General features: G+C 49.0%; 1 protein-coding gene across 1 annotated transcript in view; it reads right to left on the reverse strand.

Annotated features, from left to right (window-relative positions):
* The window catches only part of Gas7 (growth arrest-specific 7), a 77,097-nt gene that overhangs the window by 4,474 nt on the left and 47,439 nt on the right, over positions 1-25,184 (reverse strand). Inside the window, exons 4-10 of the mRNA XM_013013103.1 lie at positions 24,526-24,579; positions 16,935-17,024; positions 15,874-15,989; positions 13,791-13,865; positions 8,875-8,953; positions 1,718-1,846; positions 1,210-1,338 (exon numbers count right to left, since the gene is read on the reverse strand). Of these exons, the coding sequence (XP_012868557.1) occupies positions 1,210-1,338; positions 1,718-1,846; positions 8,875-8,953; positions 13,791-13,865; positions 15,874-15,989; positions 16,935-17,024; positions 24,526-24,579 (672 nt within the window). The remainder of the gene's footprint in view (positions 1-1,209; positions 1,339-1,717; positions 1,847-8,874; positions 8,954-13,790; positions 13,866-15,873; positions 15,990-16,934; positions 17,025-24,525; positions 24,580-25,184) is intronic.

Consider the following 25,184-nt stretch of genomic DNA (forward strand, 5'->3'; position numbering starts at 1 on the left):
TACCTGCATTGATGGGGATTATTTCTGGCAAATAATACTTTGTATTATTGTGGGAGTATTAAAATGTTTAAAATGTTTGCCATGTACCTGCATTGTTTTTGCAATAAGACTATTCACTTTAGTGCTGGTCCTTAGGCTTGAACTCAGGGCCTGGGCTGTGTCCCTTAGCTTTCTTTCCCCCACTCAAAGATGGTGTGTTCTACCACAGCTCTATTTCTAGCTTTATGCTGGATAATTGGAGATAAAAGTCTCATGGATTTGTCTACCCAGGCTGACTTTGATCCTCAGATTGCAGGTTCCTGAGTCGCTAGGATCACAAGCATGAGACACTAGCATGTAGCTTTTTAAAAATGAATAAAACTAACTTAAACCTCTTCTTTCTCTGATCCCCTTCTTATTCCCAAGACCTATATTATGGATTTTAATAATTCTTTGGACCCAGTGACTTATCATTGTGAACTGTCAGATCTATGCAGTAAATGCTTATGCTTATACCACATTTTTTTGGTTGGCTTATTTCTGTTCCATTTGATTTCAAAAATGTCTGTAGCGTGGCTTCTTTGTTATATAACAAAATTAATTATAACAGTCTCACTAGGAGTTAAGATGAAAGGGACCTGAATGTCATCCAAACACTAATTCCATAACACACATCTGAATCCCAGAGATATGTGTTGTCTTTACATGTCATAAAACCCAGCTTCTTTTAGAGACGCACACTGAATTGCTTTATCAGTTCTAACCAGCCCTTTCCCTGCTCCTTGTGTACTACATAGTTCATCCATTAGGTGGCAGAAGAAACCAACACACTGGGGGAATGTGGGTGATTCTGAAGGCTGATTAATCATCCTATTCCTGCCTGGAGAGAGGGGCAAGTTCAGGTGTTTTGGGGGTGCACTTCTGTGATCTTAGCAGAGCCAGGACCCTGCACTCTTGGTGCAGGTGGGATGTGTCCACTTTTGGATAGAGAACTAGAGTGGGAAAGCAGAAAGGCCAGGACAGGAGGCCCTGACCAGAGCCTGGGAACAGCCTGGCCAGCTTCCCTTCTACCCCCCACATCTTGTCCTTTAAGATCCCTGGTCACAGACAGGAGAGAAAACAAGGTGCTGGAGGGAGAGGAAGGGAAAAAAAACTGGCACAGAAGAGATGCCAGCTCTCTGAAGGCCCATTTCCAGCCACCCCCCCCCACTCCCCGGGGGTAGCAGGGGCCTCACCAGCCTGTGTGGACTTCCTCCTGGCCTTCTTGATGTCCTCTTCTGTCTTGTTGCTCAGCTTGATCTCCAGCTGCTGGGTCTTCATTTCCAGGTCTCTCTGTCTCTCTGTGAGGGCTTTCCGGGCCTGTGGTACAGTGACAGGTCACAGAGCTTGCTATGTGTGTGTTGTAGGGAGAGAGTGGGTGGGGGTGGGGTGGGGGGAGGGCTCCCTCTGTAGGTGAGATCCCAGACATAGCAGCCCCGTGGATACCAGCACCACATCCTTCATAAAAATGCCTCATGTGCTCACCAGAATCCCCAGTGCACCTGCAGTCCTCTCCTTGTTCCCACTGGCTCCCAGGGCAATGATCTCTACCTACCACTTGTATAGAAGAGAGTTCTCTGGCCTCCCCACTATCCCACCATATGGGAACAGAGGCCTCTGGGTAGTACACACAACCACAGCTGGCTTTCCCCCAAAGCCTCCGTGTGTGACCCAGCCACCCTGTCCCGTCCCCCCTCACCTTCTCCACGGACGCGTAGCGGCTGGCCAGCTGTTTGCGGAGGTCGGCGATGTGGTGGTCGCACCTTTTCAAGTCTTTCTTGAAGTTCTCCCGGAAGTTCATCAGGGGCTTTTCCACCTCGCTGTGGAGCTGGGGAGGAGGGTGGGAAGGCCGCAGTCAGGCCTGGGCACAGCCGTGGCGGCAGGATGGGCAGCTGGGAGGGAGGGATGCTTCCATCCCTGGCAGGGCAGGAAGGTCTGGGACAGGAGCAGCTATGTAATCTCAGTGTACACATGTCACCGTGGGTCCCAGGCCCACCATTCATATTTTGGAAGAACACAGGTGAGCCTGGAATGTTCCAATTTCCCCCATCACCTAAGTGTTTCCGCTTCTAAGTGTCTACAACAGCTGCCTCTCCAAAATCTATCTCTTTTCCATTTCTCTTGCATACGTTTATGGTGTACGACACGCATGCACTGGTAATTGGCTACATCGAGCTAATGACTAACCACTTACTTCTCGAGTGGCTTTGCGTGGTCATGTCTCTCTCTTGTACTTTCGAAACTGGGAATTTCTGGGGACAGGAACTACGTCACCCCCATCTATAGCGCTTGGCCCAGGCACTACTGCCTTCAGCTCAGCAAATAGTGATTGAAAGGACTCTGCTTAATTAAGTCGTGTTAGGTGATAGCCTGGATAATTCCTGCTTACTGTCTTCTATGGGCCAAGTACCTAGGATGCAAAGATGACAGGGACCTGCTCCAAATCTACAGAGGGTGCTTGCTTGGGGCCTGTTGGGAACTCACGAGGGCAAATTCCTAGGCAGTACCCCTGGGAGGTCTTCTCAAGTCAAGGAGCTGGAACCCGGGCACAGGTACACTGTCTGTCCCCACCCAAGGAATTGTATTGTGTTCTGAGGGATAGGGGAAGAGACTCCTGCTTTGAGAAGAGTTGGTTGGCACTGAGCTTTTCAGCTTTTGCTCTGCTGGTAGAGGGGCTTGAACTCAGCACTCGGGAGCTAATCCTTTAGCTTTTTCCACTCAAGACTGGAACTCTACCACTTGAGCCACACCTCTACTTCCAGGTTTTCACTGGTTTATTAGAGATAAGAGTTTCCCTGACTTTCCTGCCCTGACTTCGAATTGTGATCCTCAGATCTCAGCTTTCTGAGTAGCTAGGATTACAGGTGGGAGCCACAGATACCTGTTTGCCTTCTCTTTTGTTTCTTTGCCTTTTCTCACCCCACTCCACCTCTTTTTGAGAATATGTTCTTAGGACATTTTTGGGAGGTGTGTTGTTATTGTGAGATGATATTTATTTTATTTTTCATTGATTGTTATTGCTTTTCTATGACATTGACCCTGGGGCCTTGTACTTCCAGGAAGGTACTCTTATCATGTGAGCCAAATCTTCAGCTCCTTTTACCTTCATTATTATTTTTTAAAAATAGAGTCTCCCATTTACTGATGCCGGAGCTGGCCTCAAACCACAATCCTCTCATTCTCAGCCTCCCCAATAGCTACGAATACAGATGTGACCCTCTGCAATCGGAGATGACAAAATATATTCTTTAAAACTAAACCCCCAAAACCAAAAAACAAAAACTAGATCAATGAAAGGCTGCTCTGATCAAAGCCAGAGGTAGGAGATAGCCTAACACTTGCATGCTCACTCCTCAGCCTCCCCAAACCCATAGCTCTCTGCTCTCACTCAGCCTGGAATCCTATCTGCTCAGCTTCTCAGATCCCTAACCCAGCTTCCCAGACCCTTGCCCTGGGTCTTGGCCTTCTATAATCTTACTAGCCATTCTCCCTAGGGGTCCCCAGCCTAGCCTCCATCCATCCCAAAGGTGCCTGTGATTAGCACCACTCCACCGCCTCAAGTAGGTGCCATTTCAGCTGAGGCTTTGTGACCCCTCTCTCCTCTCCTCTCCCCTCCTCTCTTCTTCTCTCCAGGGCCCTTCTCTCCCTGCCCCTGGAGATGGCTAGGACCTGTGTGCTTGTAGACTAAACCCAGGGCCAGAGGCCACAGCTGGCTTGCCCACTAACTGGGCACAGTGTCTGACCATGTCTACAGCAGGGTAAGATTCCTTCATTCCTTGCAGAGAGTGATGGATGTCTAAGCAGTCCATCCTCAGGGTGGGAAGACCACTGCTTTGGGGGTGACTAACAGGGACAGCCTGCTTAGACCTGCTGGGTCTTAGAGGCCTGCTGGCCCTCCAGCTGGGGAGCTCCTCCTGCTATGGGTTATAAATGTCTCCGGTCCATTTTGAGCCTCTAGAACGTCCCTTCCATAGGAGAATATCCCCACCTGGTGGTGTTTGTAAGATGTCGCATATGCACCCTTTCCTACGCTCTTGACCGTGTCCCAATTAGGATTCCATGAGGTTGCTGGGCTGGGGATACCCAGGAGGGGACCCTGAGGAGATCTGAACCTACATGCTGGCTTTGTCTGGCCATGTGTTGCCTTCTGCCATGTATGACACCATGGGAAAGCTCTTGGCAGACGCCAGGTGCCTTTGATCTTGGACTTTCTCAGATTCCGCCATTGTGATCTAAGTGAACCTCTATTCCTTATCACCTAGCCAGTCCCTGGTGTTCAATTATAGCCAGACATGGCACTACTACACCTCTGTACAGAGACAGAGGAGGCATCTGCTGAGTAGGAGTGGTGGAATTTAGTTGCTATGGGAACCAGCTCCCGACTCCTGGGGCGAGGAGGCTAAATCGGCTGTTGACTCAGAAACTCTAGCTCTCTTTGAAAACCTGGTAAATGAGTGACTGCCAGACCTTCATGAGCCCTCAGTGGCTTGGAAGCATGCCCAGCATGAAGCCCCAGCTCAGGCTCTGTGGCATGAACCCAGTGACTGTAACAAAAGGCTTTCCCCCAATTCCAAATAATGCTCAGGAAGCAATGCTGCCCTCTGCCGGAGGTGATTTGACTGCACAAGCAATGATGCAAACTCTTAGGCTCAGTCATAAATGTGTGTGTGTGTGTGTGTGTGTGTGTGTGTGTGTGCGTGTGTGCATGCACATGCACATGTGTGTGCTGATACTGGGGTTTGAACTCAAGAGCTCCTACTTTCCATTGTTTTGCTCAAGGCTGGCTCTTCCACTTGAGACATGACCCTATCCCAACATCTTGCTGGTTCATTGGTGATAATCTCATGAATTTGTCTGCCCAAGCTGGTATGCATCCTTGATGTTAAATCTCAGCTTCCTGAGTAGCTAGGATTGTAGGCGTAAGCCACGGTATCCAGTACGTCTTAAGTACTTTTTGAATATCTAATCTTTTTCTTTAACAAGCTGGCTTAGTAGCTTTTAATGCCCATTCTTAGCTTGCAAGAGCTTTTGCTTTCTAGGTACTTAGTCAGAAGTCCTTTCTGACAGTGTGACTCTGTGGGAAGCCCGGCCCAGTACCAGAAGAGCCTGCCTCCTTTCCAACCCTCAGTTCTTTTTGTCTTCCACTCCTTTGCAATCATACACCATGAGAGAAGAACAGGAGAAATTCAGAATTGCAAGTGGGATTTCTGACACCCAGCATTGTTAAAACGCTGAGTGATGACTGAGAGCATGGAAGTCACTTTAATGGATCAAGACCAGCTCTTTGGAGAGAAGAGCAGAGCAGACTTGGACAGAAGATAACAGAGCATTTCAGGCAGAGGATTAAGTCCTGGGTCAGGGAATATCCGTCTCTGCCACCCACATGCATGAATATGTATGAGCAGGCATGGGCGTGACAAGGGTATCGACATGTGCTGGGGGTGGCCATGGGTCACTCTCCGTGAGCTTCATGGGACAGTCTAGTCCAAGATTCTCATTTCACACCTGAAGAAATGGAATCTGGCGGCTGCTAAGTGACTTGCCCTAGGTTGCAAAGCTTGTTAGAGACAGCGCAGAGCTAAAACTCTTCATCCTCCCTCCCCTGTCCCTGCAAATCTGACTGCATGCATGGCTTGTATCGCATAATTAAATTTCCAGCCAGCAGCAGGAAAATTTCCAATCCTCCTTTCTTCCGTTGGAGCAAGGTAAAGCTCTTTAGGAATAAAGCAATCTCATCTCTTCAGCCACTTGTTGCGATCAGCAATAGCTTGGTTGGGTAGAGTAGAAAAGCCATAAAGATTGCCATAACGAAATTACATTTCTTAAAGAGCTTTTACCCCTGATGGCGAACTTGCAGAGCAGAATTTCAATATGTCTTCTGGGGGCAGATCTGAAAACAGCTTTGATGTGTATGTAGCTTCATGATCCAGGGTGCATGTGCACATGCACACGCACACAAACACATATCCACGCACACACACATCCTGGGAGTTCCCTTCCTCTTGCCAAGAGGCTACTAGATGGCCAGTAGGGACAATGAGACTAGAAGCAGCAGAAGTTCCCATGGCCAAGTCTGTTGGGGTATTTGGAGAGCCTTCTTCATAAGCCTCTGAGTGGATGAATGTAAAATCTACCCTGCTCTGTGGACACTGGTTTAAATGCCTGACCATTTGGGGGGCCAGCCTGTACCCCACTGTGGCCACTCCCAGAAGGGCAGAGCATCCCTCAAGAGCCAGGTGTTAACAATTCTGTTTGTGTGGTCTGGGAGTTGGAAGCCAGTGCGCTCCAATGGGAAAGCTGCATCTCCAGCCCCAGGGTCCTGTGTTTTAACCACCACGGCTGCAAAGCTGGCACCGTAGGAAGCAAAGGCCTCGGGGTCAAGTCCTGCACTTGCTGGGTCTTCTGTTACCCGCTCTGTGACTGGGGCCACTCGGTTGTGGGAGAGGGCCTGGGACAGCCTCTCTGTCCCTTCTCATTTGTGGAGTGGAGTAGCTGTCTTGTATTGTGGATGATGAAGTCAAGAGATATGAATTCTGTCCTGTCCTGTGCACCTGAGAGCATTTGTGTGTGTGTGTGTGTGTGTGTGTGTGTGTGTGTGTGTGAGAGAGAGAGAGAGAGAGAGAGAGAGAGACAGACAGACAGACAGACAGACAGACAGGACAGACAGACAGACAGGACAGACAGACAAGACAGACAGACAGGACAGATAGGACAGAGAGAGAGAGAGAGAGAGAGAGAGAGAGAAAGAGAGAGAGACAGACAGGACAGACAGGACAGACAGACAGACAGGACAGACAGACAAGACAGACAGACAGGACAGATAGGACAGAGAGAGAGAGAGAGAGAGAGAGAGAGAGACAGACAGACAGACAGACAGACAGACAGACACAGACCGAGAATGAGCATGTGCTGGTCCCAGGACTTGAACAAAGGGTCTAGGCACTCGCCCTATTTTTGCTCAAGGCTGGCTCTCTATCTCTTGAGTCACAGCTCATTTCTGGTTTCTGTTGGTTAATTGGCGATGAGTATCTCTCCGATTTGTTTGCCTGGACTGGCTTCAAACCTTGATCTCCAGATCTCAGCCTCCTGAGTAGCTAGGATCACAGGTGTGAGCCACCAGCACTTAGCAATGAAAGAATATCTTGCCACCTGTGTTAAAGTCTACATGGTGGTAAATGAGAGGTCCTGGCCATGGGAAGAAAATGCCACCAAACTTTCCCGAAGCTCCTGATCTGACTTATGGCCCCGCCGTGCACAGCAGCAGCCTCCCATTCATCCCCCCAGTCTGTAGCTGGCTGTGTCTACCACCAGCGATGGTGGAGATGGGGAGAAGGGCGCTGTTGTGAGCTCAGATAGTGGTAGCTCAGCTTCACTGGGAACTAGAAAAGTGTTTCATGATCCCCAGCATAGAAATAACCTGTTGGAAGCTACGCAAGAAGTGGGGAGCCCCTTCCCCCAATTTTCACATCTGGCTGTCAGCTCATGGCACAAAAAGTAGCATCCTTTCGAAGCAATGGTGATGGTGTGGGTCTTCCTTCCCACCCCAACTCCTCACAAAGCTCTCTGAGCCACAGCACCACTTCTGGTTTTCTGGTGGTTTATTGGAGATGAGAGTCTCGTGGGCTTTCCTGCCCAGGCTAGCTTTGAACGGTGATCCTCAGATCTCAGTCTCCTGAGTAGCTAGAATTACAGGTGTGAGCCACCGACGCCTGACTTGGCAATACTTATTACTCCTCTCTTATGAGCCGGGTGCTTCCTTACTTACTGAGATGGAGTAAGAAGGAGCTATACACCCCCTGTCCTCAGAAAAGTCTGCGTGCTAATGTCTTTAAAATCAAATAGAAGGAGTTCACGTACCTGTTCCAAAATTTGTAACAAACCTAACAAAATGAAATGTTTGGTCAGAAAAGGAGGATACTCTAAGGAGAGGAATACAAAGAAGCAATCTCTATGTGCACTTGATCAGATAAAACATTTATCAAAATGAACTCCAGGGAATGGAAACAAAAATGTGTGGGCAGAGACTAGTAGAAGTAGACTCCAAAAACATAGAGAACATGATCTCTCTTTCTCTCTCTCTCTGTCTCTTTCTCAAATACATAGTACTGGGGTTTGAACTCAGAGCCTAGGGCTTGCAAGTCAGTAGCCCTACCACAAAGCCATACCACCAGCACTTGATCTGTTCTTTTGCAAGTTTGGTAAAGACAGAGTGGGGTTCCAGTACGCAGGGGTTTGCCTGAGAAACTGGTATATTTGTCCTTGCCACAAAGGTGCCCTGGGGCTGCCTCCACTGGCTTTCAAGACGTGAATGCTAAACACAGCATTGTTAAATTACATGAACTCGCAACTATCTGGGAGTTGGTGGCTTATGCCTGTAACCCTAGCCACTCAGGAGGCTGAGATCTGAGGATTTGGGGTTGAAGTCAGCCTGGACAGCAGAGTCTGTGAGACTCTTATTTCTAATCAACTACCCAACAGCTAGAAGTGGAGCTGTGCCTCAAATGGCGGAGCACTAGCTTTGAGTGAAAAAGTAAAGGGACAGCGTCCGGGCACTGAGTTCAAGTCCTAGTACTGACTTGAAAGAAACAAAATAAACATAGAAGCAAAAACTTGCAATTAGATACACAGTATGAAACACATAGTAATGCATACCTAGTACTTACACCTTCCTAGGACTACTATACAGTGGACCTGCACAATGGAAACACGATCTAGGGGCATGACTTAATGTGTGTAGCTTAGAATTTGCACTCCCAGAAATGGCTAACACTACAAACAAATGGTTCCTAGCTCTGGGTCAGCATGCCCTTGTGTAGGACCAGCCCAAGGCCTAACTAACCCTCAGGATGTGCTTACCTTGGCAGAGAACTTGAGGTGAACTTCAGCCTCATCTGCAAGGCTCTTCTTTACTTGGGCCCAGGCCTCTCCCAGGGACCTGCAACAGGAAGGAGACTGTGAGGTGTGTGTGTTGTGGGGAGGGGGGGCTCAGAAAGGCTATATTCACCAGGGGTCTGGAGCCACGGTCCTCCTTGACAAAGTCTGTGCTCTTCATCACTATGGACCAGGACAAGGCAGAGGCCAGGCACAAAACACCCACCAGGCCATACCCAAAGCCAACATGGGCTCACCTTCTCTTTGGAACTCAGAGAGCAGACAACAACAGCCAGAGAGGTGGCTAGGAAATATCTACAAGACAGTGGGGTGCAGCTCTAATAAAATCCTCAGCCGAAGCCAGAGGTGCAGAGCGGGCACTCGATACCCAGCTAATGACTACAACGGATGCCTTCCTGGCATGCATCTCCCTCATTTCCCGCCGAAGGTGCACAGGTATCCTGGTAACCCAAGGATTACAGGCAGACCCCTGCTGCTTGGCTCTCAGGAGAGGCACAGGTGTAGGGAGAGGCAGTCAGGTATAGGGACTATGCAGGTACAGCTGCATGCAGAGGTTCTAGATCACCATCCTGAGAATGTGGCTTCTCCCCTCAGAGATTCCGGATGCAGTTCTAACTCTGCTAACTGCTCAGCTCAGAGCACACAGCATTCTCTCTAAGCAACATCCTGGCTCCACTCCAAGGAGAAAGTTCAGATGGAAGAAACTTCCAGAAATCCTCAAGACTTTCAAAGGGAAGACCTCACTCCTACAAGCTTCATTATTTGGAACTCTAGCCTCACTAATCATTCAAAATAATCTCTCCCTCCCCCCTTATTCCTTACCTCTCCAAACCAGCCAAAGAAAGCCAGGCTAAAAGTTTAGGGGACTTAATTTAATTTAAAAAAAAAAGAGCTACCCTGCCCTGGGGGAATTCATTGAACTTGAGTGGCAAAAGCTGATGAAAAGATAGCACGCTGGGATGCGTCTAGCTTCCAGACCCAGCAGGGAAGAACAGACCCCACCAAACAGCAATTGTCCCTCTGATCGCAGTCCAAGTCTGTCTGTCTAGTGTTGACTCTGGACCAGGTGAGTGTTTGTGGATAATGGCTGAGTGATTTTTATCTGAGTCTGGGTTGCAAAGAGAGGTCTCCAGGAGGCTGGGCGCCAGTGGCTCACGTCTGTAATCTTAGCTACTCAGGAAGCTGAGATTTGAGGATCAAGGTTTAAAGCCAGCCTGGGCAGGAAAGTTTGTGAGATCCTTATCTCCAATAAACCATTGGAAATCCGGAAGTGGCATTATGGCTCAAGCAGTAGAGCTGAAGAGCTGAGGGATAGCGCCCAAGCCCAGAGTTCAAGCCCCATGACAGACAAAAAAAAGAGAGAAAGGAAGGAAGGAAGGAAGGAAGGAAGGAAGGAAGGAAGAAAGAAATAAAGAAGGAAAGAAAGAAAGGAAGGAAGGAAGGAAGGAAGGAAGGAAGGGAGGGAGGGAGGGAGGGAGAGAAGAAGGGGGGAGGGAGGGAGGGAGGGAGAGAAGGAAGGAAGGAAGAAAGAAAAAGAAAGAGAAAGAAAGAAAGAGAAAGAAAGAAAGAAAGGTCTCTTGGAGAGAGCCCACAAGAGGAGCTGTGCAGGAGGTGGGGGAGACTGGGGCTCAGTGCTGACATTTGTCTTTGCAATGTTAAGAGGTGGGACCTTTGGGATGAGATTAATGCAGATAATAACAGAGCCCATGCTGCATGCTGGCTGGGCATCATACTTGCTTTCTTACCAGGAGATGCCTTTGGCTATGTTATGGTACAGCAAGAGAGCCCCTCAGTTTCAGGAACTGAAATCTCTTTTCTTTATAAATTACCCAGCCTGTGGTATTCTGTTACAGCAACATGCAAAAGTGGAAAACTTGAGTCATACAGATATGGTGTACCAGGTATGTCAATGAGGGGACCAATGTGTGTGTGTGTGTGTGTGTGTGTGTGTGTGTGTGTGTTTGTATGTAAGCACTGGGGATGGGGACCAGAGCCTCATACAAGCTAGGCCAAGTTCTCTGTACTCAGACAGCTTTTTTTTTTTTTTGATAGTTGTAAAGCTTGAACTCAGAGCCTGAGTGCTGTCCCTGAGCTCTTTTGCTCAAGGCTAGAACTCCACTACTTTGAGCCATAGTGCCACTTCCAGTTTTTGAGTGGCTAATTGGAAGTAAGAGTCTCACAGGGATTTTTCTGCCTGGGCTGGCTTTGAACCGTGTTCCTTATATCTCAGCCTTCAGGGTAGCTAGGATTATAGGTGTGAGCCACTGGTGCCCAGCTTCACACGGACTTTTTAAACTGATGATATGGAGACACCTGTATATGCACAAGACAAGAAGGTATCTTCACCTTTATCTCATGCCATATGTACAAATGTCAGGGTGGAAGGAAAAGCCAACAGAACACAAAGCCATTCTAGGAAGGAAGTTACCTGATGAAAAGGTGTGTGTGTGTGTGTGTGTGTGTATTCTGTCCTAAGTATCTGCTCAGAACAATTCTATGCTAACATACAGTTTAAGGTATACTGAATCAAAATGCATGTAACCATCACATCTGCCACCCGGAAATGATCAAAACCTCATTTCCTTTGTGCGTGCATAGGAGAGAAAAACTCAATAAATAACTGAATTATGCTCATGTCCTGTGACATTTAACCTGGACACGGGGGCTACTGCAGCCAGTGTCTCCCACAGCATCCCCTAGACCGTACCAAACTTCTACGCCTTAGCTTTGCAGTCTGACTTTATTTTTTGTTATTTCTGTCCAGGTGGGTGTTTGAACTGCTATCCACCTATTTTAGGCTTCCTGTCACAGTTGGGATGATACATGTGTTTCTTTTTGTCATTAATTTCTTTCATAACAGATGCTGCATCCAGTGAGAGCATATCTAAATGGCTTTGTTTCCCACCCCCCCCAAAAGAAGTTATGAGACACTATATCCAACTCCCCTTTTCTTGAATTGGGAGTCTCGAGGATTTCTCTGCCCTGGCTTGCCTCAAAGCTTGATCCTCCCATTTTCAGCCTCTTATGTAGCTAGGGTTATGGACATGAGCCACTGACATCAGCCTACTTTGGGAAGTTTTTTTATAACATAGTCTAAGTTACATGTCCAGAATTGTATATAAGTGCAAACCAGTGTCACTGCACATTGAATGGCAGAAGTCCCTGTGGATACTGCCTATGTATCTGCTAGCAGAGCATGTGTGTGTGTGTGTGTGTGTGTGTGTGTGTGCATGCATGCACACACAAGTGTATATGTTTGGGGGGCTCCTATGTATGCAGTGGTGAATGGGGCCGATGCCTACATACAGGTGAATGGCTTTGATATTTGGATGTGAGCTTGTGTTTGCCCATGCGCATGTACCTGGCATGGTGGTACTGGCCAGGCTTGTGGTGCACGGCTGCTCAGTTAGGAGCATGTGTGTGTGTTGGCAGGACACTGTGTCCTTGGCAGGAACCCAGCCCCAGGAGGTAGAAGCCGGAAGACTGCAGAGTGGCACAGTGGTACAGGAAACAGGGCCGAGCTGGAAGACCCCCCCCCCCGCCCTGGCAGCAAGGCTACTTCCCTCTGAGCCTCCTTCCTGCCCCATTCCAAGCCCATGCACCCCACTGTGGGGGATCAGGAAGCCTTTTCCTGCCATGAATATATGCGGCAGAGGCAGCAGCCCTGCTGGGCAGTCCCATTGCCTGTGTGGGGAGTGAAAATCACTGCGCTCCTCCATGGTCAGCCCATGCCAAAGCCTTAATCAAAGCCATATTTGCCTGGCAAAATCTGCATCCCCAGAAGGGTTCTGCGCTATGAAGGCAGATTCGGATTCCCTTAGCATCCCAGCTGTCTGACAACCACAACTCCCCAATGACTTGTCTTCCTTCTTGGGGGTTCCTTCCGCCCCTTCCCCTGTCTTGCAGGGGGATTAAACACACTTGCACAGGACCGAGGTCAAAATGAAGGTACTTTCAACTCTAATTTCCTGAGATGCTCCATGACTTCTTTACACAGAGATGAAAAAAAATCACATATCATAAAATGGAACTAATCTAACACAAACCATCCTCCCATGGCGTTTAGAATATTCGCCATATGGTGCAAAAAGTCAGTGTTATTTTGTGATGGCAGCTTCATCAGACAAATATACACCCTTACCCAGTTATTTCCCATGTCCCTCTCCTCTGGGCTCTGGTAACCCTTCTGTCCCTATGGCTTTGCTTACTCTGGATATTTCATATAAATTATATACTATGTGACTAAAACAAAAATCCATGAGACTCTTATTCTAATTAGCTACCAAAAGGCAGAAGTGGAGCTGTGATTCAAGTGGTAGAGTTGGAAGCTTTCAGCAACAAAGCTAAGGGACAGTGCCCAGGCCCTGAGTTCAAGCCCTAGTACCAGTACATGGGGACATGTGTGCATGCACACGCGCACATGCAAACATACACACACACACATTCACAGACAATCCCCTGAGACCTAGTTTCTTCCCAGCCTGCTCTCTGAGAAAGAGGAACAGGGGTGTATATCCAGATGTCAGGGCACAGTGCCGGGCGGGGTGCGGGGGGGGAGGGTTCTGGAAGCTTCTAGCACCTAGTAGGAGGCCTGGATGCCTAGAGGCACCTTGCTTTTCTGGACCGTGGCTGTCCAAGCCCTGAGCCACAACCCCTGGCTACCTGTCTTGAACAAGGGTCTCCAACTTTGAACCACAGTGGCATCTTATGTCATGAGTTCCTTCCAGCTACAAGTCACTAAGTCACACATGGACGCCATCTCCAGCCAGGCGTTGGGAGACTCACCAAGCCAAGAGGAGTGATGGGTGAATGCGGAGCCCCACCCACCTTCTCCACATCCCCTGATCCTCCCAAGTATCCTCGCTCTCCTCCCAACTCACCCTTCCTCCTGTGCAGCCAGGGAGTTCTGGGAGAGTTTGGCCAAGTTCTTTGCATATTCCTCTTCAATCTTTATCCTGCAAAGGGAGAAAACCCAACATGTCAGCTCCCTGATAGATGGACGGGACCTGCCATCTTGCTATGTGTCAGCTGTATAAGGGAACATAACACACCTACTAGACTGTGGGGTTTGGAGAGGGCCTGGTCTCATCTCTCTGCCCAGCACAGTCATATTGACTCAGTGGAACTTATTTCTTCATCTGAACAACAGGACAGTTCTCTTGTCCCTAGGACTGTGAAGATGTAATATGCTGCTCACACTGCACCTAGCCCATGGCTGAACCCATGAGAACCTGTATACAAATGACTGCAACTTGTGATGGGCCATCAGGGGCAACCTGTGTGTTCCCCCTTTTGTTCTTGCCCCTGAACCTAAGTTCAGGCCCTCCCTGATGGCTGTTGGTCCCTTGGAAACAAGAACAGAGCATCTCTCTAGGGCCTCCCACCCCCAGTGTCTCTAATTGCCAGGAACTGTCAAGGGCACATGTGTTTCCATGGAAACCAGACAGGGTCCAGAGATGCAGCTCCATTCTATTTCCCTGGAGAAGAGAGCACTTGACACAAGTTTAAGGCTAGCCTCCAGGACTTGTGTGCCAAGTATGGGGTGTCAAAGGCATCAGGTACCACCTAAGTACTCCTTTGGGCCCAGGTGGGGGCAGAGGGGCTGTGTTGATGACCACCAGAGGTAGCCACAGAGCTGGGACCCCCAGAGCACACAGAGCTGGGACCCCCACAGCCCCTCTGTGCTTTCTGATGGTGATCAGAAAAGCCCAGAGACCCTGGGCAGCAGTATTGGCTTCCTGGATGCTTAGGGTTGAGGGGATGGATAACAAGTCTAGTGGGCCCATTTTGTGTAATGATAATGGCATAATTAGGTACAGACATTCATGATCTGTTACCTCTCACCCTGCTCAGTCCTAACCTCCATCTCTGGCTGCTCTATCAAGCCTTCCAAGTCTCATACTCATTTAGTTCCCATTCCTCTCTCACCCCTGTGGCTTCTTCTCCACCTTCCCTCACCGGGATTTATGAGGATTGCTAGCTGCAACTTCATACTGTGACTGAAACCTCTGGAAGCCAGATCTTGCCATGTCGCTATGGCGATTGCACATGCTGGCACAGGAGGGGCAGGTGCCATTTGCCTCCTCAGCCTCCCGTGGGTGGCCAGCCCGTATCTCTTCCATCTCCTGCCCCATTTCCCTGAGCCCAGGCAGCAGGCCTGCATCCTTGGCCAGTTACACTACAATCTATATACTCCTAGACGCTCACCAATCCTGGGCTTGGAGGCCCTTCCCACGAGGACTCCAGGGTGCGCTGAGAAAAGTTCCAGGAATCTGCATTTCCTCTGCAAGGGCCTGAGTGTCCTAAAATAGCAGCTCCCAGGCACTGGCTAACCCAACATTGATAAGAGCACAGAGCCGGGTGCTGGTGGCTCACACCTGTAAGCCTAGCTACTCAGGAGATTGAGGATTGCAGTTCAAAGCCAGCCTGGGCAGGAAAAACCGTGAGAGTCTTCTCTCTAATTAACTGCTTAAAAAAAAGCCAGAAGTGGAGCTCTGGCTCAAGTGATAGAATACTAGCCTTGAATGAAAAAGTGAAGTGAACTCAAACCCTGAGTTCAAGCCCTAGAACCTACACCTCCCCCACCCCCACACACATGAAAAAAATCTGTGAAAAATCTGTGAAAAAGATGTTGCCATTTGTTGTAACTAGTTGTAACTATGTCCAGTATACCTGGGATACTAGCTTTTGGCAGGTTGTGAGCAACACACACGCAGGTGTGTGAGTTTGTGGTACAGAAGGGAAGACGGAGAAAGGACTTCCTTCTGTAGCTCCCTTGTTTTCACTGGGCTGGATTTGTGTTTTCCTCATCTGTCTTTAGATAAACCCGTGAAGATCAGAATGAGGTTATGGGGATGCTTCTCTCCCCAGCAACTCACATGAAGCTGAGTTACAAGGTAACATTCCCCTTTGGGGTTTATGGTCAGAGGCCTAGTCAGGGGCCTTAGCGGGCTTGGGCGTCACCTTTCCCGGATGAACTCTGACATCTCCTTCTGCATCTGTTTCCCTTTCAGTTGCTTCTGGAGCAGCAGTTCAAATCCAGCCACAGTGCCATTGCCTTGGGGATCCTTCTTATCAGCCTGGAAGGAAATGGAAGCAGAAGTGATCAGCCAGGGGAGTGTCTGGAGCTGGGAGAATAAAGTGCAGAGGATGCAGATTTACCAGCCACCCGGCTCCCAGCTGGTGAAGGATGGTCTCACCTGGGGCTCCAGCTCCCATGTACTGGGTCTTAATCCTGGGCTCCAGAAGCCACAAGCCAGATAAACCCTCTGTTCTCCATAGATGGCGCAGCCTCAAGTGCTCGGCTACAATAGCACAGGGCGGAGTGAGACCTGCACATACCTCTCCCAGTCTCCATGAGCCTGCACAGCCCAGGTGAAACCACATCACCTCGGATTTCCTCCCAAAGCTCTGCTCCTCCCTATTGCAAACAGCTTAAGCCCCCAGATCCTGCAAGGCCATATGCATTGCCAGCCCTGCTCACTGTCCCTTTGTTGCCCTCTCCGGCCCTGTCTGCACTCCATGCCCTATGAATAGTCTCACAGTGGGAGAGACTTGGGTGGGCCCTAGTGGTGGTGGGGCACTAAGCATCTTTGGGTGTCTTCTAATGTGGAAGCAATTGGTAGAAAAGAAAGACACACTTCTGCCTATTTTTCACATAAGGTCTTCTGTTTTTACCCGGGCTTGAGCTTGGACCACAAACCTCCTACCAATGTATCCTAGGTTGCTGGGATTGTAGAAATATGACACAACACCAAGCTCGCTTGTTCAAATGGCGGTTTCACTAACTTTTTCTTTCTTTGTCCAGGATGACTTTGAACCATGATCCTCCTGCATAGCTGAAATTATAGTCATGAACTACCATGCCCAGCTCTGTAGTTTTTCATTATCACTCTATGATTCAGAACAGGGGGACTCTACCTCCAGGTATCAGCAAGAAAGACTTCCTTCCACCATAGTGTCTCCCAGATGTGCACTTCTGACCATCGGGACCCTGAGGAGGGGGAACCTGACATAGCACCTACCCAAAAGTAGTCACAATAGCTCCACTCTGTTGGCTTCAGAAGCTGCTGTTCAGGCATGGTGTCTGGATGAGGGAAGGTCACACAGTTGACCTGCAAGGCAAGGAGCAGAGAGGAAATACTTCTCCTGGAGGAATAGAAATGAGAAAGTCCCTGCCTCTGGAAACAGAGTACAAGGGAGGTTTTCTTGTGTTCATCCTCATGGGACATACTCTAAAGACCAGCATTGCAAATTGGAGGCCATAGGCATTCACAACTCACTTGACCCCCTAGATGGGGCTCTGTCACAATTGCAAACATCTGGATCCTTGACTCAGCAAGTGCACTGTGTGTTGTGTGTGTGTGTGTGTGTGTGTGTGTGTGTGTGCCAGTCTTGCGGCTTGAACTTAGGGTCTGGGCTCTTTCCCTGAGCTTTTGTGCTCGAGGCCAGTACTCTACTACTTTGTATCACAGAGCCATTTCCAGCTTTTTGATGGTTAATTGGAGATAAGAGTCTTATGGACTTTCCTGCCCTGGCTGGCTTTGAACCTTGATCCTCAGATCTCAGCCTCCTGAGTAGCTAGGATTATAGTTGAGAGTACCCCATGCCTGGTTTTCAGCATCTGTACTTGTAAAAGCCTATACTAGAGATACAGTTGCTCCAAAGTGTAGGGACATGTGTGCATGTCTGCACTACAGCAATATTATGTCATCAAAAGGCTGGACCAGGACCCCACTTTCTGTGAAGAGAATGGATAGACAAAAATGAGACAAATGTCTACATGCTAGGTAGGAGTCCTACCCCTTGAGCCACACTTCTGGCTGATTTTGTTCTATTTTTCAAGCAGGGTCTTGCTTTTTGCCTGGATAGGCTTGGACCATGATCCTCCAATTTATACTTCCCTCATATCTGGGATGACAGGCATATGCACCACACCCAGTTTTTCCCATTGACATAGGGATCTCATGACATTTTTTGCCTGGGCTTGTTTTGAATCATGATCTCCCTGATCTGGGCCTCCAAAATTGCTAGAACTACAGGTGTGAGCCGCTTCATCAGGCTACAGATGCACTTCTTCTTTTTTTTAATTCCATTTATTTTTTGTGTGTTGGTCATGGGGCTTGAACTCTGGGCCTGAGCGCTGTCCCTCAGCTCTTCAGCTCAAGGCTAGTGCTCTACACTTGAGCTACAGCACCACTTCTGGTTTTCTGGTGGTTTATTGGAGATAAGAGTTTCATGGCCTTTCCTGCCCGGGCTGGCTTTGAACTATGATCCTCAGATCTCAGCCTCCTGAGTAGCTAGGATTACAGGCCACCGGGAACCACTGGTGCCCAGCTTACAGATGTATCTCTTAACCATTGATATATCAGGATGAACTGTTAAGAAGGTCGGGAAAGGGGGAGGGGGAAGAAGCGAGGCATTGAGTAAAATTATTAGAGTATGTTTCATTTGCATACATAAAGTAGGACTAAATACACATCCATTTGATTTTTTTTCTGTATAGAATATTTCTGGAAGCTGATGGCCTGATTTGTTCCCAAGATGAGGAACAACAGAATCAGGGATAGGAATGATCCAGAGGTGGATGAAGATCATAGCCAAAAGGTTATGTCACGATCCATATTAAGATCCACATTATGTGAACTACAACAGCTTAACAATCATAGTGAAGTCCCATACTTGGGGCTGGCCCTTGCCAACAGGGAGTGCTAGGTAGCCTTTGTCATGTTTTGCACTAGCCTATTTGAGGTGCTCCTGGCTGTCGGTGCAGCATGGAAGTAGATTCAAAGCCCAGATGTTCCTGTAACCTCTCCTTGCAGCCTGAAAACTGGCTGAACCAAGGGGATGTCAGATGGGAGAGAGCAGAGCTGAGGTCTGCAGAGATTTTTTTCCCCCCAGGGGTACACTCACCCACTTAAATCACTTGTAGTGCTTTGAGACAAGCTAAAAGCTGGGTTTTTAATGTAAACTCTCTCACTATTTTCAGTGTTGGTAAATAATTAAAGGTTTCACGGAATAGTAAAGGTAATAATAATAATAAACTAGCAAACTCCTCTGTCTGCAGAGTCAGGCCCAAAGGCCTTTGGATGTGATCTCTGATTAAGGGTTCAAGGTTGGCTTGCTTGGGGGCAATCATAGAAACAAGAGATGTTTTCTGGGCTTTCGTATATCCCTTATTTCCTATTCCATTCACTCCTGTCACAACCAGTAATGGTGACCACAGATCATCTTTACTTGGCTCTCATCATGGAAGCTCATGGAAACTGCAATCAAATTTAATGCTACAAGAACTTTGATCTTAAAGTATACTGACTGATGGGACATAGAGATGCGTGCCTATAATCCAAGCTCTTGGGAAGCTGAGGAAGAAGGTCATGAGCTCAAAAGCAACTTGGACTACATAGTAAGGTTCAGGCCAGCAAAAGGAGATACTATTTCAACCTCTCTCCCTCCAAAAAAAAAAAAGGAACATAAAAATAGCAGAACGAAAGTACAGTTTATCCCTCAATGTGAGGTGGGGAGGGGTTCCAGGACTCTGCAGATAGCAAACTTCTTGGATGTTCAAATTCCTTAGATGAAATGATCTTGTTTGCATAGAACCTACACAGCCATTTCTAAATTGTGTGTGTGTGTGTGTGCACATGCACCAGTACTGGGGCTTGAACTCAGGCCCTGGGCTTTAGTTTTTTCACTCAAGGATGACTCTCTATCACTTGAACCATATCATCATTCTAGATTTTTGGTGTTTGACTGGAATAAGAGTCTCAGGGAGTTTTCTGTCCAAGCTGGCTTCAAACCAGGATCCTTAGATCTCAGCCTCTTGAGTAGTTAGGACTATAGGCATGTGCACCTAGCACCTGGCTCATTTCTAGTCTTCTTATACCTAACACAATGTAGACACTATCCACATACCTGTTATATTGCTTAGGGAATAACAAGAAGTCTGTGCATGCTCAGTACAGACACAATTTAAGAAAATGATTTCAATGTTCAATGGCTGAACACAGGCACAGAATCTGAGAATGCAGTGCTGACTGCTCAGAAACAGGTTATTATGGCCTCCTAAGATGCCTCATGCTCTACCCTTCCCTCTCTTCAGCCATTTTTCCCCTCACCCAGAATTTCCTTGGCCTTGGTCTTTCATGGGTAAAACATCTTCCCGCAGAGGAAGAGCCTGACCATGAGAGGTGGTGACCTGTCCTCAGAGAATGGATACTTCTGCCCAGCCTAGCATGTCTTCGAAGATAGACCCCTCTAACTTCAGGAGAGACGGCACCAGGGCAAACAGCAGGGACCCTCCTAAATCCCACCTGGCCTGTCCTCTGGCCTGAAGTTGGGCTGATATGGGCCTTGGAGTCACTTGGAGGTTATGTGAAGCACTCTGGATGATTCAGGAGGTCTGGATGGAGCCAGGGCTCCCAGGAGATGCTGGGAATCCAGGAACCATGCAGTGGGGGCAGGGTACCACCTGAAGAAGGCTTAATGTCCAATAGAGCCCCAGAGCTCTGCTCTTAAGCTCCTGCATGACCTTCCAAGAGATCCCTGTCTCAGGGACTTCTAGTCCCTGGGTAGGGTCCCTGGAGTGGCCCTGCCACCTTACCTAAGGAGAGCTGGCTAGACAGGAGGGGAATTAGATTGCCTAGACAGCCCCCCTACCTCCCCGCCAGGTGACAGTTACCACCTCTGTCAACTCTGGTTTTGGAGACTTCTTGCTGGCACATAGTCCAAAGGGATCTCCTGGAATCCAAACTCTCTGCCCCCTGGCGGGAATGTGGAGAACTGGATCTCACTGATGGGTTCCTGGAGAGCACTTCTTCAGGGTCCATGGCCCTGAGCTTGGCATGCACGCTTAGGATAGGCTGAAAATCTCAGCCTCATTTGATATGAGGAAAGATCACAGAAGTAGAGTATTTAAATCTAGATCAGGCTAACAGCAAAGCTAAGCCCTTAACCACAAGGCAGGGGGCTCAGTGTTCAGCGGAAAACAAGAGAGGGGCCTGTTGGGGTAGAGGAGTTCTGGTGACCACTCCTGCCCTCTCTTCCCTGAGCTCCCGAGACTCAGGATCATGCAGAGAGACATGTACCCTGCCCCTTCTGGGGTACCCAGCATGCAGAAGATGCTCTATCAGGCCCATTCTATACAGGAGCAGCCAAGACCACAGGAGATGCTCCCCCTACATTTTGGGGTACCGAGGGCACAGATGGATGCAGGCATTGAGATACGCATCCATGATGTTAGAGCTACTGAACCCCTCCCAAGGGGCTGATGTGGGAAGATAGGGTGCCCTGCTCCTGTCCTAGCCCAGCCCAAGGCGGGCTTAGGGGTGGGGGTGGGGTAGTCTCCTCTGCCACTTGTCTGTGCTACCTGCTTGCAATGCGGAGCCTGGTTTGACAACCCAGTGGTCCTGGATCTTCCTCCTGGTTCAGGAGGGTGGGTGAGAGGAAAAGCTAGCAAGTGAGGACAGAAGAAAGAACTGTCTCATTTCATCCTGTGCCCAGCTCTACCCAGGGTGCCCTGCCTGAGGATCTGAAGGATCCCCAAGTTCCCCCTTCTAGGAGGGAGTGTGGGCATGTAGCTTTACTGTCTTCTTTCCTGGAGTCTTCTAGATGCTGAGGGCAATGAGTGGCCATTAGCACCCGTCACTCTCAATCAAACAAGCCAGCTCCATCTGCCAGCCTGGCTCAGCACCGGTAATGACAGCCAGGGAAGAGAGCCAGCCAAAGCTGCCAGCGCTGCCCTTGCTGCCAGGACACCCATGTGTCTGCCCTCCCAAGCCAGTTCCAGGCCACCACGCTTCAGAACTGAGCCCCCTCCCCACTCCTCAGTGTAGACACGCCCCATGCTGTTCAGGTCGGGACGCGTGTGCTCGTGGACCAGATAGGAAGTTGTATGCTTCATCTCCCCCGGGAGATGGAAGTTCGTATTCCTGTCTCTTGGGAACAGGCTGCCCCCTCTTCCTGAGGAAACCCTGAGCTCTGGAGGATCTGAATCCAGAACCAGGGCTTAGGTGTCAGGAAAGTGGGTGGAGGAAAAGAGCAGTGGTACAGAAATGTTTAGCCTGGAGACATACGGGGCCATGGAGGCCAGGTGTCCTGGACTGGCAGCTGGAAGGAGACTCGAGTTCAAGGGCTTCTGGTTTGCTCTGTGATCTACAACCGGTCCCTCTTTTTTGCTCAGTTTCCCTGGCAACAATTTTCCAAGGCACAAGTGTTTATTTTCAGACTGCTAGAAGCATTTGGTAAAAATGCAAATTTTTTATATTCTATTCCCAGAAAGACTGAACTGTAGCTATCTTTCAGGAATCTGTATTCTTTATTACATTTGATTTGATTTGATATCTTTTATTTGGGCAGTACTGGAGTTTGTGCTTGCTAGATAAGTACTCTATGATTTGAGCAATGCCTCCTGCCCTTTCTGCTTTCATTGTTTTTCAGAGAGAGTCTTACACTTTTGCCTGTGACCAGCCTTGCACCTTGATCCTCCTATCTCTGTCTCTGGGATTACAGGCAAGTATCACCACAGTTGTACCTACGTTTTAAAACCAGTATCTTGGAATATCAACCTCATGTTGCAGACCATCTCAAGAGGAGCAGAAAACGGAACAGGGAAGGCACCAAGGTGAGAACAAGACTTGCTGTTCCAAGGAAAACTTCATTTTTCCTGTTTGTCTCTCTTCTACATTGCTAGTAAATGTATCACTCTTCCATTCTTCTCTTTGGGGACTTTTCTTTTCCTTGCAGTATTAGTGTTTGGACTCAAGGCTTCAGCCATACCTCCAGCCACTTTTGCTCGGTTACTTTTTACTTTTTCTTTTTTTTCCCTTCCTTCTTTCCTTCCTTCCTTCCTTCCCTCCCTCCCTCCCTTCTTTCCTTTCTTTCTTTATTTCTTCCTTCCTTCCTTCCTTTCTTTCTTTTGTGGGTCCTGGACCTTGAACTTGGCCTGGGTGCTCCTTTTATGCTACCACTTGAGCTACAGCACCACTTCCAGCTTTTTCTGTGATTAATTGAAGAGTTTCAAGGACTTTCCTGCCCAGGCTGGCTTAGAACCTCTATCCTCAGATCTTAGCTCCTGAGTAGCTACAATTACAGGTGTGAGCCACTAGTGTCAGGCATTTAAGATAACATGGTCTCTCCCTCCTCACCCACCCCCCCGCCCCCGGCCAGTCTGGACCTAGATCCTCCTATTTAAGCTTCTTGCTGTAGCTATGGGTGATAGGTACATGCCCACCTACTTGTTGACATGGTGGCGGGGGGGGTGTCTCAAGAACTTTGGTCTGGGCTGCCCTCAATCAGAATTCCTTTTGATCTCTGTCTCTTGAGTAGTTAGAATTATAAGCACAAGCCATTGAAACCCAGCCAGAGCTTAGGTTTTGATCCTGATGCTTCTTGGCTGGGTGACCTTGGCACAGTACTGTTCTGTGCCTCAGTTTCTTGGTTGGCAAACAGAGTGAGAATCACTCTGGCAGGTACCCAGCACTTCCTATGTGCCAGGCTCTATTCTAAGTGCTTTACCCACACAGAGCCATTGGGTCCTCAACCATCCCCTCCTCACAGGAGCTACCCCTGCCCACTCTCCATTTCACAGATGTGGACAGTGAGGCAGGCAAAGCGGAGGTACTGGACCCAAAGGTTGAGCAGCTCAGTAGTTCCCTGCAACATTCTAGCCTCAGAAACGAGACAAGCAACCCTGGTACTGTATTGATCCTAGTAACACCTGACCCAGCCAGGGGGCAAAGGGAGCCACATGGACCTCTGCTTATAGGAGAGAGAGGCACCCAGCGGTGCTGGCTGTTGTTAGACTTTGTCAGCTTGGATGAGCCAGGGAAAGGCACCTGCTCCTGATTTAATGTCCATGGAGGTGGCTGGAAGGGCTCAGCATGGTAGGAGATGGAGCCCAGGATATTTCCCCACTATAGAATCATGGACATTCCCTGTCCAACTCTCCCATGCTTGGGCAGACATAGCAAACCCAGGACTCTACTTCTTAAGTCTAAATGTTGGGTAATGGACAGTTCCTTCCTCTATGAGGAGGGGGCACTGATGGCCAGCCCCCACCCCGAGTCTAGCAGAGGGCTGAGAGAGGAGGGGGGGGGAACGGGCTCCTTTGTGGACTGGTGGCTCTAAGCAGGAGCTGACTGCATCTCACTGGGAACTCCCAGGAACTCTATTCTTAGGGTGCCATCTCTTGCTTTTTAACTTTGACAGCTTCCAGAAGTTTCCCCCGCACAAAAGCAACCCTGCCGTGCTGTAATTTACACGTCACCTACTTGTGCACAGCACGGTCCACCTTCTTCAACCCGTTCTGACACATGTGCCTTCCCCTGCCTGCCTGACAAAAATGGCTTCCACCGCCCCCCCCCTTCCCCACAGTTCTTTCTTCAAGGAGGATGTGGAGGGAGGTGAAATGAGAAAGGGACCGGGAGGGAGAAGGAGAGGGAGAGGGAGGGGCTGGGGAACTTCAGTCACATCTAAGCTTTGCACCTTTCCCATTTCCAGGCTGGGCGTCCCTTCTGCTTGGTGCCCCATGTTACCATGGCAACGGTCCACAGCCGTAGCCCCAGTTTGCCCCAATTTGCCACCCAACCTTGGGAGCATCCCCTGTAAGGTACTTACAGTGATGGTGTTTTCCTTACTGTGCTTTTTGCCTGGTGATGAGGAGCCCAGGTTCTGGAGAGAGAGGTGAGAAATATCATCGAAGCTGTTCTCCATATTGAATATGCATGTAGTTATGTCCCCCTCCCTCCATTCAGGTTCCCCAAGTCGGGAGGGGTTGGTGAAAATCTCTGCACTGAGGGCAGGGTGGGTGGGTAGGGAGGATGTGGCGAGGAGTTCGGGGACCTCCGCTTGTCAACTCCTAAGTCACCATATCCTGGAGCAGGACAAGCAAGAGCATCCCTGAGCCCCCTCTGCTCCCTAGCTCGGCAGAGTGGAGGAAGGTTTGTGCTCTCAGAGAATTGCTCCAAACCAGGTCTCTCCCTCCTCTTCTCTCGGTCTATGATTTGGGGAGTTAACCCCTCCACTGCCCTCTGCTGGTGAACAGTTCTGTGGCTCATTGCCTGCGCAATGGGATCCACAGGGGAGTTGAGAGTTAAGGCTGACTGCAGGTCACCGCCTCCTGGCACTGAGGACTCAACACATGTCCATCTTATTCTGAACCCTCCAAGTCCAAAATATCAAATCACAGAGAGCATGCTTAAGGCACTGCTCTATCAGCCCCTGGAGCCAAAGCAAGCATAGGACTCCACATCTCTGGATGTTTTCCCCCCTGTCTT

This window comes from Dipodomys ordii, unplaced genomic scaffold (assembly GCF_000151885.1).
Source record: "Dipodomys ordii isolate 6190 unplaced genomic scaffold, Dord_2.0 Scaffold19, whole genome shotgun sequence".
NCBI classification, from domain to species: Eukaryota; Metazoa; Chordata; class Mammalia; order Rodentia; family Heteromyidae; genus Dipodomys; species Dipodomys ordii.